The following is a 13,371-nucleotide window of genomic DNA, read 5'->3' as shown; positions in this document are numbered from 1 at the left end:
ATTGAGTTGTCAGACGTATTGTTGCTGACGATGTCTTACCTAGGTATGTACCAAGACAAGGTCCAACAATCCCGAATAAGCTTGACAGCCAATAAATGGACAAACTATTGGCAAAAAACGTGAACGATGTCTCAATAACTGCCCACTCTAAAACAGCGGCTGAGAGTAGGACTTCGAGGATGGACTTTGAGGATGGAGGATTAGAAATAGTGGCGCAACTTTGAATTGCAGCTTGTGTTAGAGTAGGAGAATTATCATGTGATTTTAAGGTACTAATGACACCATATATGCATAATATTTGTTCTAATAATCGATCTATCGAGGTATGCGTATAAAATTAGATTCCACCTTAAGAGGTACCTAACATAATCATAATCCTAGAAACTACATCTTGCCTAAGGTGAAAGGTAGAAACTATTGGGAATCATTTTGAGGTCTTTTTTTTTTTTTTTGCTCATCTCGTTCCCCTACGTAGATCATTGCCATCTGCATGTCACTGCCGTGCACTGATTCCGTTGGGCTCGGAGTCTCCTGCCGATTCATAGGATTACCCGTGCTACCTTTGGTCATCTAGGCCCGACATATGCAAGTTGGACTTCGGTTTGCTCAGCGATCGGTAGATGTAAGGGATCCCTAGATCATACGCTGGAAACGTGCCGAGGACGGATTGGTCATCTTCAGCCGCCCGACTTGAATGCGTTCAAGTCCATCTACATACAAGCCGCCAGTAGGAATCTTTCCTACGTCAGCAGTACTTCGAGGTTAAGACGTCATGACGACAGGAAGGTTGCTTGAACGTTATAAGCTTATGTGCACCTCCTCTACCTGGCCACTAGCGACTAGGAATGCATTCCGTTCGCGACACGGCCTTCTCATTACCGTGCGCCGTACCCATGACCGGTATAATCGGTCGGGGATTGTAAGGTCGTTAGGGCAGCCAGAGCAACTAGGCAAATGGATATGATCGTCAGTTTGCCTGGCTAGTGTATTGTTTGCATTAGCAGATAATTAATAATCATAAAATTAAAAAAAAGGCTGAGACGATCCAAATCCAGGATCCCGTTCACCGGCTCTCGCGATGCAGTGGCACGTCAGATGGAACCGCATTCTAGCCGCTTACTGACCGGTGTGGGTATTCCCGGTGATGATCCATCCTCGACCTGAACAACCACAGCTCCACCATTGCGATGCATCACCAAGTTATCGCGAACGGGGACAGCTGAAAAGCTCAAGCCATATGCTCTGTTGGGTTTTGTATTTTGCTTTTTCCTGTCAAGTACCCCAGATTCGGGTCGGACTAAGCTCCGGTACTTAATATAAGCGATTGGATACCTTATATGCACATATCCTTAGTCTGGGTTATCAGAATGTTATTTGAACTTCCCGATAGCTTATACGAAGTAGTCAACAAGGTTATCCAGAAGCGTCCGAACTTTCTGTATCCCCTTTTAGCCTCTGATAGATGGTCGAAGCTAAAGGCTTTTCGCTTCTGGCTGACAAGGTGCGAATCCCGGTTCGGGTTAGGCATCAAATCCTGGCATATATGTGATGAAGTAAAGCCTAAGAGGTGTGTGCCAACCACTAGGATGCATCTTGGGGTGCCCTGTCAATACAACGAGACACAGCTCGTCGTTTTCGCAGCGGTCCCAGCGTTACGGTTCTGTCAGAGGTCAGAGGTGCGAAATTAGAGAGGATTTGTCATAACAGAGGACCATGATTGTGTTTCTTCTGGTAGCGTATGCAGGGAAGTCTAACATCATACATTAGAGGATGACCATCATGACGGGATCCTGACGATGCGATAAAGTGGATCACTGGTAAAGGGACTGGCTAATATAAACGGGCGTTGAACCGCCATTGACTTGAATCACCCCTGCTAAATGGAGTTGTCTACCTCGCACAGCAGTGAACTAGAAATATGGGAATTCTTACATCTCTTATGATACCGTCGATCTCGTCTTGGTAGCCGTGCCGTAGCAGCCCAATGGTCGACGTTTCGGCGACACTGTCATCCTCACCTTCGTACGACTCGGTCTGTCCAAGGGGGACGACTGATCAACTTGCGGGTCGCGCGGCGTCGAATAGGGGTCCGTGGTTCCTTATCTTCTGGGTCGGTCAAGGAGTCGATGCGGGCACGTTCCAGAAGCCGCGGCGGTCACGCGTTGCCTTCTTACTTCTGTACTTCCGAGTTCCAGGGACGAGGGAATGCTAGTCTAAAGATACACACATGCTAGGGGTTCTACCACTTAAGCTACTCTCCCTTACGTGAGGGTGGGTAATCGCAGCGGGCTCCCGCGGAGTGCATCAAGCCTGACCGGTGATCGCAGATTCGACTCACCTGAAAGTCTTCTACGCGTTATGCAGTGAACTTATGCATGACGTTGATGGCATGAAGGATCCCACTCGGAAAAGATAGCCATTGAGGCTAGGTTGGTCGGGAACCCAGTTGGAGGCTTCAGTTTCCACGAATAGGCTCCAGGGCTTATCCCAACTCTATGGTTATTTGACGCCTCGGGCACTCTCTATTGAACCGGAAGATTCCAGATTTCAGATCGAAATGCCCGCTTTGGTTGGTCCCACGGGGGACCAGAGATGACCTATCTCATTTCTCTGACCGATTTTGCAGATCAATATGATAGGAGGTATAGGGGATACAACGTCTAGTCTCCGAATGGAGCAAAACTTGCGAATTCGAAGGCTCTAGCGGCAATGCTAATCTTGATCGTAGGTACGGTGCGCGAGCCGCATCGGATACGACCAGTTGCCTTGAATTGGGTGGGATATGGCTAGTATGATAAGAAGACTTCTTCTCCGTGGTATATTAAATACCAGAATATCCCTACCCAACTGCTATAGTCAGATTCCTCAGTAAAATCCAGTAACTGTTTCTGATGACTATACATTATACCACTTCCGCCAAAATTCTTTTTCAAAAGATAGCGTTTTATATCTCCCCGCAGCTACTAATGGCACACGGATCTCACGAGAAACCAAACCGGCCAGTAGCCATAAAGAATGTTGCTACTCGGCTTGTGAAAACTGAACCCACAAAGATAAGCAAGTTAGTCCGAAAGTTCAAGGAACTAGCGACGCGAGAACTCTGGACGAAGGAAGACCCGGGCCATAAGGTCGATTGGACCGACGACAAGGTATGGGAGAAGATCAAAAACGAGGGTCGCTTCCATCAGGCAGACGAGATGCTTGTCAGTTGTGGAACAGTCACAGTCGACCAGGCGGATTCGACACGGCCCATGGTATTGGTAGTCTATAACAAAAACATCGGCATATATCAGTTACCTAAGGGACGCAAGAATTTCGACGAGGGATACCTTGACGCAGCCCTGCGCGAGACGTCCGAAGAGACCGGAGTGGCCGTTCAACCATTGCGGCTTAGATTTGGGTCCAGATCGACACCACCGAGGCTAGCCCCGGTCCAGACCATCACCAGAGTAACTAAATATGGTCTCGAGGACAAGCTCACGGGTATTACGGAGTGCCTCAACAATGAGATCATTGGTTCCAGTGAATGGTGCGCTATATGACATCTCCGCAATTCCCTGATTTTTATATCTGTTGTATTGTGTTAGTCTCGACTTTGCTAACCTACCATTGGCAGTACGTTGTCAAACAGCTCATAAAATTCCTTGTATTTCCTAACCCCTCTCTTCCCTACCTTCCACCGCGCGAACTTGTGTATTCTCGTGTCCTAAAGCAAAGTACCAATATGTATTAGACCCCGACCCCGCTACCGGCGCCTGGAGGCATATATACTGGTTTGCAGCGAAGCCCCTAGGGGATACTAAACGCGACGAGAGTCGTATGACGGAAGAAGAGGATCGAAATAAGTTTTCGACTTTCTGGTTCTCCGAAACAGAGGCACTTTCTCGACTCAAGCTAGAAGATGAACAGTTCAGTAAGTAAACTTCGGTACAATTTCCCATATCGGCAGCGACTATTCGCTACCCCCTGTCCGAAACGTATTTGTTGGTCCTGTGTTTCAACCCCGTATTTTTCAGCCCCCTTTAACATTGAGCAAATAGCTGATATTTCCTTTAATGTAGTGGTCCGAATTACATTCGCATCCATCCGTAAGATGACCGCAAGCGACTGGGCAAGCACTCGCGAGCAAGAGGAATGGGAAAAGAAATAAGGGAAAGGAAGGGTAACTAGGGACGAAAACAAAAGGATAAGGCTGATCTCGAAATGGCTAGAAGGAAAATTGATGGGAGCAATAGGAAGGTTATTGTTTGCAGCTAGGCCACTAACGATTTTTCTAATGAAAGTTGAATTTCAAACCAGTTGAAAATAGGGGCATGGACCCCTTACTGACTTTGCAATTCGTACCTAGTATTAGATATAGAGATCACGAAATTCCGTCCAAGGGCGAGAAGGTGAGGCTTTGTTTGTTGAATAGATCAAAAAGGGGCCTTCAGCCCTATGGCTTGCTATGTATCCCGCCAGCCCGCACCTAACTTGGTGAGATTTTAAATTAAACGCTAGAACGTTCTTGGAGCTGCCGTTCTCGAAATGGACAGCCGCTAACCCATATTTAGCATGGGAATGCTGTCCGCAGTCGGCGGCTTCCGATGAGTTTATGATATATGACATCACGGCTGGTTGGTACTGTACAACAGATGTACAAAGAACTTACCCCACGTCTTCTAGCATCATCTTTGAAAAGCTACCCCTCACCCGATCCATTGAGATCATCGATAGCTAGGTAAACTTGAGAATATCTGGGTGGGTACTATACGGCGTACTTTCTCGAAGGGCAACCCGTTAATATTCAGAGTAGTTAAACTGTAAATCAAACATACATGCATGCAAATTACCTATATAGTTCCATACATAGTTCCGTATAACTACGTGTAATTCAAACTGTACAAGTTCTACGTAGTAACCCCTCACATGTCACTATCACGACATCTTCCCGGATCCCGAAGAGCTGTTGCCGTCGCATCAGGCTTTGTATCTCCACCGTCAACTACCTCATGTAGCCCTCTGCCATCCTCCCTTCCCAATTCCAACCCCAATCCCTCAACACCATCAGCCTCACATCCCCATCCCCATCCCCAGTCCCGAAGCTTCGCTACACAATCGACCCTAAACCAAGACATTCTCAAGCAATTGTCTCCTAAACACACCTGCAAGATGTCGACCATGCCAGCTCAACACGGCCACTCCGAGGCCTGCTGCAACATTCCTCCCGTGGTGTCCAAGGGCTACACCCCGAAGGGCACATACGAGGAGCTCGGAGGTTTCAAAACATGTAAGTCAGCTATATACCTACCTACCTACCCAACTTACTCCTTTCCCACCTTCACCCTACCTCATACTAAACGCATCCCCAACACCTCAGACGTCACCGGCCCCAAGGAAGCCACCAAAGGCATAATCACCATCTTCGACATCTTCGGCTTCTACCCGCAGACCCTACAAGGCGCCGACATCCTCGCGACCTCAGACCACTCGCAGCAGTACAAGGTCTTCATCCCGGACTGGTTCAACGGCGAGCCCGCGCCCCTTTCGTGGTTCCCGCCCGACACCGAGGAGAAGAAAAAGAACCTTAGCGCTTTCTTCCAGAAGAACTCGCCGCCTAGCGTCGCCGCCAAGGTCCCGGACTACGTCAATGCCGTCTCGGCCAAGTACCCCGAGATTAAGAGCTGGGCCATTCTTGGGGTAAGAACCATCCCTTCTTTCTCTTTATTTTTTTATTTTTTATTTTTTTACGTTTTTTAGACCGTGGTTAACACCAACTTCCACAGTTCTGCTGGGGAGGCAAAGTCGTATCTCTCGTGGTCTCTAAGCCCGACACCATCTTCAAGGCAGGCGTGGAGGCTCACCCGGCGATGGTCGACCCCGCCGACGCCGAGAATATTAAGGTGCCTCTAGCGCTACTAGCATCCAAGGACGAACCTCCAGAGGCCGTCAAGAAGTTCGAGCAGAACCTCAAGGGCCCCAAGTACGTCGAGACCTTCGGTGACCAGATCCACGGATGGATGGCCGCCCGCTCCGATCTTGAGGATGAGCGTGTCAAGGCCGAGTACACGCGAGGCTACGAGACTGTGCTAAAGTTCTTGTCTAAGTATGTGTAAGGCGTGGATTAATCTCTCGATAAGCCTTAAAAACAAGAGGCCAGACGTCGCTAGGCTTCACCTGAAGAGGTAGCCTCTAATGAAAGTAAAGATGAATGAAATAATTGTCCTTTAATTAACGATTATAACAGCACCACCCCCTTTTTTATCATATGGGTAAATTCAATCTCAGTCACTTAATAGGTATGATATGTCAATTAGTGTTGTGTCAACAGACTTATCTAGCCATCTCGAATCGTAATTAAGTCATAACGCCACTATGCATCATTTTGAAGTGCCAGTGTCTAAGCAAACGCCAGAGAATGCGATGAGCGTGAAAATAGCTCGCAACACCTGGAAGAATAGGGAAGACATTCTTCATCCCTCTATGTTCCACCTGGCTATGTCGAAATAGAAGCCTTTTCCTAACCCTAAATCCCATCTTGGATTCCTTCGCCGGTCTCTGCTTTGGCTGCTTCCGGCTGCTTGCCTGATTCTCTTGCGTAGATATTCTCCGTGAGAAGTTCCTTTTCGCTCCCTCCTACAGCGACAGATGCTACATCCGTCTTTCCGCCTGTGTCTTCCTTCGCTCTCACATTCTCCTTTAAGTCTTTCTCTACCTCACCTTCACCCTCACCTTTACGTCCATCAGCTGCCTCGGTAGCGCTTTCAAGTCCAGGTTTGGGTGACTTCTCGATGCCAGGAATAGCGGGTGCCTCCTCGTCGCCAATCTTCTCAAACTTAACGACTGCCCATTCTATACCAAGTGCTGCATTCCATGCCGAGGCGTCACGAGACTTGCTAGGGATAACGTTGCCATAGCGGTCGCGACGCTCCCACTTTTGCTGCTGCATGCGCACGAGCTCTGCCGAGTGCGGCGCTAGCACATTGATGCGCGCAATACGGTACCAACCTGCGAAAATGAATCGCTGACTGCCGCGTCCATAGTCGTAGAAGCGACGCTCTTCAAATACGGCGACAGGCGCGTGCGCAGATGGGGCGTAGTCGATAGGTGGAATAGTGGGAAAGCTAGGTACCTGTCGTTGTTGAAGCTTTAGGCGTTGCTGCTTCTGCTTCTCTACTATACGCTCTTGCTCTTCAGGCGGTAGGTTACGGACGTCGCTGAACTTCATGCGGCTGCTAGAACTAGACGATGTTTCCGTAACGAGTGTCTCATCTGTCTGGCTCGCATCAGAGGATATAGTAGCCTTTGTTGTCTCTTCGTCGGTGACGGACAATGATTCAATAGCAGCCGCAACGTGGCCAGCTTCGTTGTCCTGAGTAGTAGTAGACTGAGATGCCTCTTCCGTAGGAATCTTATTCGTAGTTGCGTGGAGATCTTGGGACTCCTCTGACTGCTTAGGGATTGGCCACTCCCCATATTCCGCCTTCTTTGAGCTGTACTCGGGTAACAGAGAAAGCTTAGATTTAGCAAATACGATACGGTCGCCAGGCCAGCGGGGGTTGGCGTTGGTGAAGAGCAGCATGTAAGACAACTGGTCTGGATGCTCCTTAGAGCCGTGGAAGGTGCTCGAGTTATGGTGTGGAACGGCTTCAACTCCCTCTTCGCCACAGAAATACTTCACAATTGCGCGTTGGTCGTAGATGTCAACATCGTCGAACTGACCTTGGTGCTGTTGGTTGCGGTCTTGGGAGAGTGGGTTGCTATAGGTACCTCTTCCGCGACCACGGCCACGGCCGCGTCCTCCACGATCTCGTCCTCCGCGGAATCCTCGGCCACTCATATCGCCTCTACTGCCTCCGTTGTTGAAAGGTTGGTATGATGATGAATGGTTGGGAGGGAGGGTAGATGACTCTGATGTATCGGGCGTAACGCCGGTTGCCTGTGAATCTCCACGGCGAAAGGGAGGAATGTAGCTTCCGTACGTAGACATGACTTATGACGTACGCGAAGGTTAAAAGGGTTAGAAAGGTGAAAAAAAAAAAATGGGTGAAAAATGGGGATTACGGGGCCAGCCTGTGGGGAATGAGGTATGTAGAGGATATTATGTATATTAATGTATATTAAGTTTACCCAAGAGGTAAATATGGTGAGATAGAGTTGAAAGTTGAGCTGCAAATGGCAGCTACGGTGGTTGTAATTGTTTTTCCTCAGATTCTGCAGTTGCGGTACGGCGGGGTTGATTGTTGTTGTTTGCCGTGGAAGTTGCAAACGTTGTTGTCGCACAGCTATCAACTTAAAGATATCGGAGTACCCAAGTATCTTAGGCAGCACCTGCACTCATTTAGATCCCTTAGGTACCTACCTCCTATCATTGTCTTCAATGTCCTTAATATATTGCCGTCTTAATCAATTGCACGCGCGAACTTGAGCACGTCTTGGTATTCATTCCCTAATCGCGAAGACGCATTTGCTTATCCAACCTAAAACACAGAGACCCAAAGTTGCCACAATCCTACATATGCAGATTATTAACACGATGCAAACGCCGTGTTGTTTTTAATTTCTCTGTCTAAACTACATAGATATCATCTCTTCGTTCTAAGAGGCAAGATTTTGTGACAGTATTATGAGGTAGACCCAAAATGCGAAATTGGTTCATAGGGAAGTCTAACCTAAGCTATGGAAGCCCGTAGCTAATACGGAAAGTATCCTTCGTTACAGATGTCTCATCAATAATCCTAACAGATAGAATATATTTTATCAAGGAATACTCAGAGTAAAATTTCATACAAGGTATCACACAATTCGACAAGGTCTAAACTTTTTATACAAGCAATCACTTAAAAAACAACGGGTTTAATAAGCAAACTTCTACGACTTTTGCCATTACATAAAACAATTGAGATTTGGTAACCACGTTGGTATGTCGTCAAATTCAGGTATACCTAACCTCGCAAAAGGGGCACAAAGTACCTAACAGTATTAATACTTTAAAATAGCTACCTAGGTTAGGTACCTATATGTACATAATGAAAACCCGAACTTCGGTACGGATATATCTGTATTTATAGTCAATTATATATACTAATATTATCTATCACGTTACACACGTGCAGCCCATAATCATTTTATGGTTATCGACGTAGTTATTTCAACTTGCTCTCTCTAACGAATAGCAATCCCGTGCCAATGTTGCAATGCCAAGAATATCGCACACTGCCGGTACCGAATTAAAGTATATTGAGGCATTTAACGGTTGCGTAGTTTTTTATTTTGATAGGTATGTTTAATCTCCATGATAACTCGGGTGATATAGCGGTATGCTGACTTCTAAAGTCATCTAAGTCGATATAGCCTAGAAACCTAAACTGTCTGTGAAATTCGTACCTTTTTACAACCGGTTATTTACGGTTTATGCGTATAGTGAAGCTTCACATGGTAGAGGAGGCTCAAGTAATAATTTAGAACTACACCACATTCTACAGCCACAGAAAGATATGCCAGAATTGGGAAGCCTTGGCTGGAGGTAGCAAGAGTTGTCGGGTGCGAACTGGGCAACCTTCGATACTGCCAAAGGCACTGATAAGTCCACGAGAGCCCTGATAGAATACCCCGGAACTATTTTATTTAATAATTGTGCTCTACTAAAGTCTTCGGAGCCAATCCACTAACATGATAGGGAGCCTCAAACGAATCCAGTGTCAGATACATATACTACTCGATACGGCAAGATTCACGAGTCTAAATTCTCCGCGGAGTTGTAACTCCTGCAAAGTCGAGTCGTCTATACCAATGATAATACGTAAGTCATAGATAGGCAACTAAAATGAAGATTTCAGTCATTTGTGATAAGTATGCTATGCGTGCAATAGTTCCTTACCTAATTATGACGTGAAAATGCGTACTAAGTACCATTCCTGTTGTATTATAATCCTCTATCTCTAGAAATATAGGGCCAGGATTCGTTGGGGTAAAGGTCGCGGCCTAGTATCAGATTGGCTTGTAGGTAAGTGGCGTTTTTCTCCATGAATGGGATGAGGTGCTGGTTCGAATATTGCAACCTCTAGAATTTGCTTTTCCTGTCAGCGTAGATGGCAAGTCCTAAAAGCAGTTAACATCCAATGATCCATTTTGTCATGCATCCCAGAAGAAGACGGCAGGTATGAACAGCCTACGCAATCCACTATGTAGTTCTATTAACAAGTATGAATAGACATCTCTATCTCCCCCACATTACTACCATGATGAGTATTTCATGTTTACTCTTTTTACCACAAGTGAATCTCCAAATACCACCCTAACCATCTACAAGGTTAAGCATATATTGCTTTCATTTTACCTATCATGTTCGTCCTCTATCTAAATAGCACGAGCTTGGAGGAGTGGTTGCTTGTATTCTTCTCGTTGGGGTTCCTCTTGGTTCGTTTTATCGGTTTCGTTATGAAATCCATCAAGCATGGCAAATATTACAATACTAACGGAAATATTGGGCTCTAGTTCCTCATTATAGCATTCTACAATCTGTTCTTCCATCCTCTAGCCCACATCCCTGGTCCATTCTGGAGTCGAATAAGCGGGTTTCCCTCGTGGTACTATGCGTGCCGGGGCGACCGCCATATTTGGCTATGGCAGCTGTTCCAAATCTACGGCGACAGGGTTCGTCCCCAGCCTGACATGGTATTGTTTTGCGACCCTCAGTCATACACCGACATCTACAGTATGAAGTCAAATGTGCGACGGGCCCCTTTCTATGGGGCGTTCCAAAAGAATAGGCATGAGCCCAAGACTGTGACTGTACTTGATACTGCTGAGCATGCACGGAGGCGTAAACGCCTTAATCCTATTCTTCTTAATGAGAAGTCCATACGCGCGGCTTCGAAGTTCGTCATTAAGCACGTTGAACGCTGGGTCCAACTCCTGACAGAAGACAACGAGATAGCTACCGAGTGGTCTTCTCCCGCGAACTTTTCGAGGAAAACTGACTCACTTACTTTCGACATTATGGGTGATCTTAACTTCGGGGTGTCTTTTGACATTAAAGAGCCAGAGGAAAATCCTCTGAAACTGACCCCATTTTATATTATTCAATTTTTACGATTTAGCTACATGGTAAGTATTTCTAACCCACACCTCGCTCTCTGTCCTTTAGATGGAAGGTGGTGCTAACAATGTGAAAGATGGGCCGTGCCCCCTTTTTTAAATTCCTCCACGGGATGAGGCCTTACGGATTCGACTATCTCCTTGAATTTATTACCCCGCCAGCTGTTCAAAGGCTTAACCAGTTCATCCACAATAGCGTCTCTGATCGTATTGCTCTACAAAAAGAGCAAGCGGAAAAGCCTGAAGCTCAGCGGCGTCAAGATACTTTCTACTTCTTATATGAAGCGAAAGATCCTGATACGGGCCGTCCCGCTTACGACGAGGCCGCTTTGCGGGGAGAATCTAATCAGCTTTTGACCGCGGGATATGATACGACCGCTACTGCTATTTCTGGTATAATTTTCTGCCTCACCGGCGATCCTCGACGACACCAGAAACTTGTGGACGAGATTCTATCAACATTTGAATCAGCAGAGGATATCGTCTATGGACCTAAGCTTCTAGGATGCACCTATCTAAGAGCTTGTATCGACGAGGGAATGCGTCTTAACCCCTCACTACCAAGTGACCTTCCCCGGGAAGTACTGCCTGGTGGCCTAACGATTAAAGGAGAGTACTATCCCGAAGGCACTATCGTAGGAAATGTTCCTTGGGCCCTCATGCGTAACCAGGAAGTTTATGGAGACCCTGAGGTATTCCGACCCGAGCGTTGGATCTTGGACGAATCGACCGGGGTGACTCAAGAGGCCATCGCACAGGCAAAATCCTGTTTCCACCCCTTCCTCTCCGGTCCGGGCAATTGTGTCGGGCAGAATCTGGCCATGGCTAATATCTTCATTACGGTGGCTCGACTACTATATCATCTAGATGTAAGAAGAGTCCCCGGATCTACCTTTGGAGGTGGTAGTCCTACGATGGGGTGGGGAGCAAGGAACAAAAACCAGCTACAGCTAAAGGATATATTTGGTTCAGGCAGGGAAGGTCCAGAGGTACAGTTCAGGAAGAGGGCATTTGTTTCCTAGGTTGTCACCTGAAGTAAAAGTAGCAATGTGATATCAGGTATAATAGAAGGGAAAGAAGATGGGAATCAAAGTAACCGGCGCGAAATCATTCTTTTCATCAGTATGAAAGCAGCACACCTTGTCATAGCTTGCCTTCTGGCGGTTTCGAGCGTGGAGGATATCGTAGAATGAATCGGGTTCGCTCTTTTACCTATGGGTCAGCGATGATTAGCTGCAAGGAAAGGTAATGTCGTGATGAATTTCATACATGATATTAGGTAGCTTTCACTGGATGTTATATAAACGACGCTCTCTATTACTCCCCCAACCCCCTTACTTATCCCTTACCTTTAAAATACAGCCACCATGCCTACTTGTAGTGGTCTATAATTAGATCCCGCTTTAGATTAATAAACACGGCTCACTCCTTCAGTCCCACAAGAACGCCCCATGAATTATATACCTCTTATCGAACATATTTATCATTCTTGGTAACACTACATAGATCGTGGCAGATAACATTGTTGAGTGGGCTTTGAGTGATGTCTCATGGGAGAGGAGGTATTAGAATGCCAGCAAAACGGCGCCCTTGCTCCAGTAACGGCTCTCTAGCTTGTCTAAAGGAAAGTATATTTAAATTCATACAGGGTATAGAGCTCATACTATAAAAATAATCTGAAGCAAATATGTATTTAAAGATCCAGGTTCGAAAGAGTTTATATTTAAATAAAGGGGATGGTATGATTTTCCCGACTGAAACCCGACAGAGATAAAGAGCTGAGTGGCTTCTATGTCATAGATGCCTACCTAGGAGGTACCTAGTAGACAAATGAATTTTCTTGCCACCATTAGCCCATCAAGAAGAGGATCAAAGTATTAGGTATGAAGCGGCGAGACTGATAAGTACATCATAGGTATGCACTTATATCTACGAATTTATGATTAATGGTTATTACCGACAACGAAATGGAACCCGTCTTTATTCACTCGCCATATGAACGAACACGTGGAAAGAATCCCTTATAGTATTCTTCTTTATCCCTTAGAGGCCTAAACCAGGAACAAGAATCAGATCCATAAAGCCGAACCACGCTACCAGCCGTGATGATTCAGATTTGATTCAGAAGGTGGCTCGAGTGGCTCGAGTGGCTCGTTTCTAAGGCTGATATTAAATATAGACTACCTCTTAAGTCTTTGAAACACAGGCAAATTAGATGGAGAAGCTATTAAAGGCTGCCTTTCTATACGCCCATACTATGGAGCTCTACGACACAGGAGCTCGGAGGTACTT

At 46.4% G+C, this 13,371-nt stretch overlaps 4 protein-coding genes across 4 annotated transcripts; 3 read left to right on the top strand and 1 right to left on the bottom strand.

Moving 5' to 3' along the window:
- Positions 1-2,966: 2,966 nt before the first annotated feature.
- Positions 2,967-4,150, top strand: F4817DRAFT_312252 (uncharacterized protein; the record flags this gene model as incomplete). Its single annotated transcript, XM_049300106.1, has 3 exons — positions 2,967-3,522; positions 3,734-3,913; positions 4,062-4,150. 3 exons carry the CDS (start codon positions 2,967-2,969, stop codon positions 4,148-4,150), a joined length of 825 nt encoding a protein of 274 aa, XP_049162633.1.
- Positions 4,151-4,496: 346 nt separating this feature from the next.
- Positions 4,497-6,279, top strand: F4817DRAFT_326119 (Alpha/Beta hydrolase protein). Its single transcript, XM_049301849.1, has 3 exons — positions 4,497-5,269; positions 5,360-5,679; positions 5,766-6,279. The coding sequence occupies exons 1-3, from the start codon at positions 4,909-4,911 to the stop codon at positions 6,093-6,095; spliced, it is 1,011 nt and encodes a 336-aa protein (XP_049162632.1). The 5' UTR covers positions 4,497-4,908; the 3' UTR covers positions 6,096-6,279.
- Positions 6,280-8,298, bottom strand: F4817DRAFT_326118 (uncharacterized protein). Its single transcript, XM_049301848.1, has one exon. It carries the CDS (start codon positions 7,967-7,969, stop codon positions 6,506-6,508), a length of 1,464 nt encoding a protein of 487 aa, XP_049162631.1. The 5' UTR covers positions 7,970-8,298; the 3' UTR covers positions 6,280-6,505.
- Positions 8,299-9,831: 1,533 nt separating this feature from the next.
- Positions 9,832-12,512, top strand: F4817DRAFT_326116 (cytochrome P450 monooxygenase-like protein). The gene is made up of 3 exons (XM_049301847.1): positions 9,832-10,398; positions 10,477-11,088; positions 11,157-12,512. The coding sequence occupies exons 1-3, from the start codon at positions 10,324-10,326 to the stop codon at positions 12,099-12,101; spliced, it is 1,632 nt and encodes a 543-aa protein (XP_049162630.1). The 5' UTR covers positions 9,832-10,323; the 3' UTR covers positions 12,102-12,512.
- The last annotated feature ends 859 nt before the right edge of the window (positions 12,513-13,371 follow it).

This window comes from Daldinia loculata, assembly GCF_022478755.1.
Source record: "Daldinia loculata strain CBS 113971 unplaced genomic scaffold F4817scaffold_5, whole genome shotgun sequence".
NCBI lineage: Eukaryota > Fungi > Ascomycota > Sordariomycetes > Xylariales > Hypoxylaceae > Daldinia > Daldinia loculata.
The sequence above is the reverse complement of the archived record's forward strand: the minus strand, read 5'-3'. Positions and strand labels throughout refer to the sequence as shown.

Excerpts from the sequence above, each read along its gene's own strand:
- F4817DRAFT_326119 (XM_049301849.1), top strand. The coding sequence starts at position 4,909 with ATGTCACTATCACGACATCTTCCCGGATCCCGAAGAGCTGTTGCCGTC. Across the intron at positions 5,270-5,359 it reads GCTCGGAGGTTTCAAAACAT|ACGTCACCGGCCCCAAGGAA; the intron begins GTAAGTCAGCTA and ends CCAACACCTCAG. Across the intron at positions 5,680-5,765 it reads AGAGCTGGGCCATTCTTGGG|TTCTGCTGGGGAGGCAAAGT; the intron begins GTAAGAACCATC and ends CAACTTCCACAG.
- F4817DRAFT_326118 (XM_049301848.1), bottom strand. The coding sequence starts at position 7,969 with ATGTCTACGTACGGAAGCTACATTCCTCCCTTTCGCCGTGGAGATTCA.
- F4817DRAFT_326116 (XM_049301847.1), top strand. The coding sequence starts at position 10,324 with ATGTTCGTCCTCTATCTAAATAGCACGAGCTTGGAGGAGTGGTTGCTT. Across the intron at positions 10,399-10,476 it reads TCTCGTTGGGGTTCCTCTTG|TTCCTCATTATAGCATTCTA; the intron begins GTTCGTTTTATC and ends ATTGGGCTCTAG. Across the intron at positions 11,089-11,156 it reads TTTTACGATTTAGCTACATG|ATGGGCCGTGCCCCCTTTTT; the intron begins GTAAGTATTTCT and ends ACAATGTGAAAG.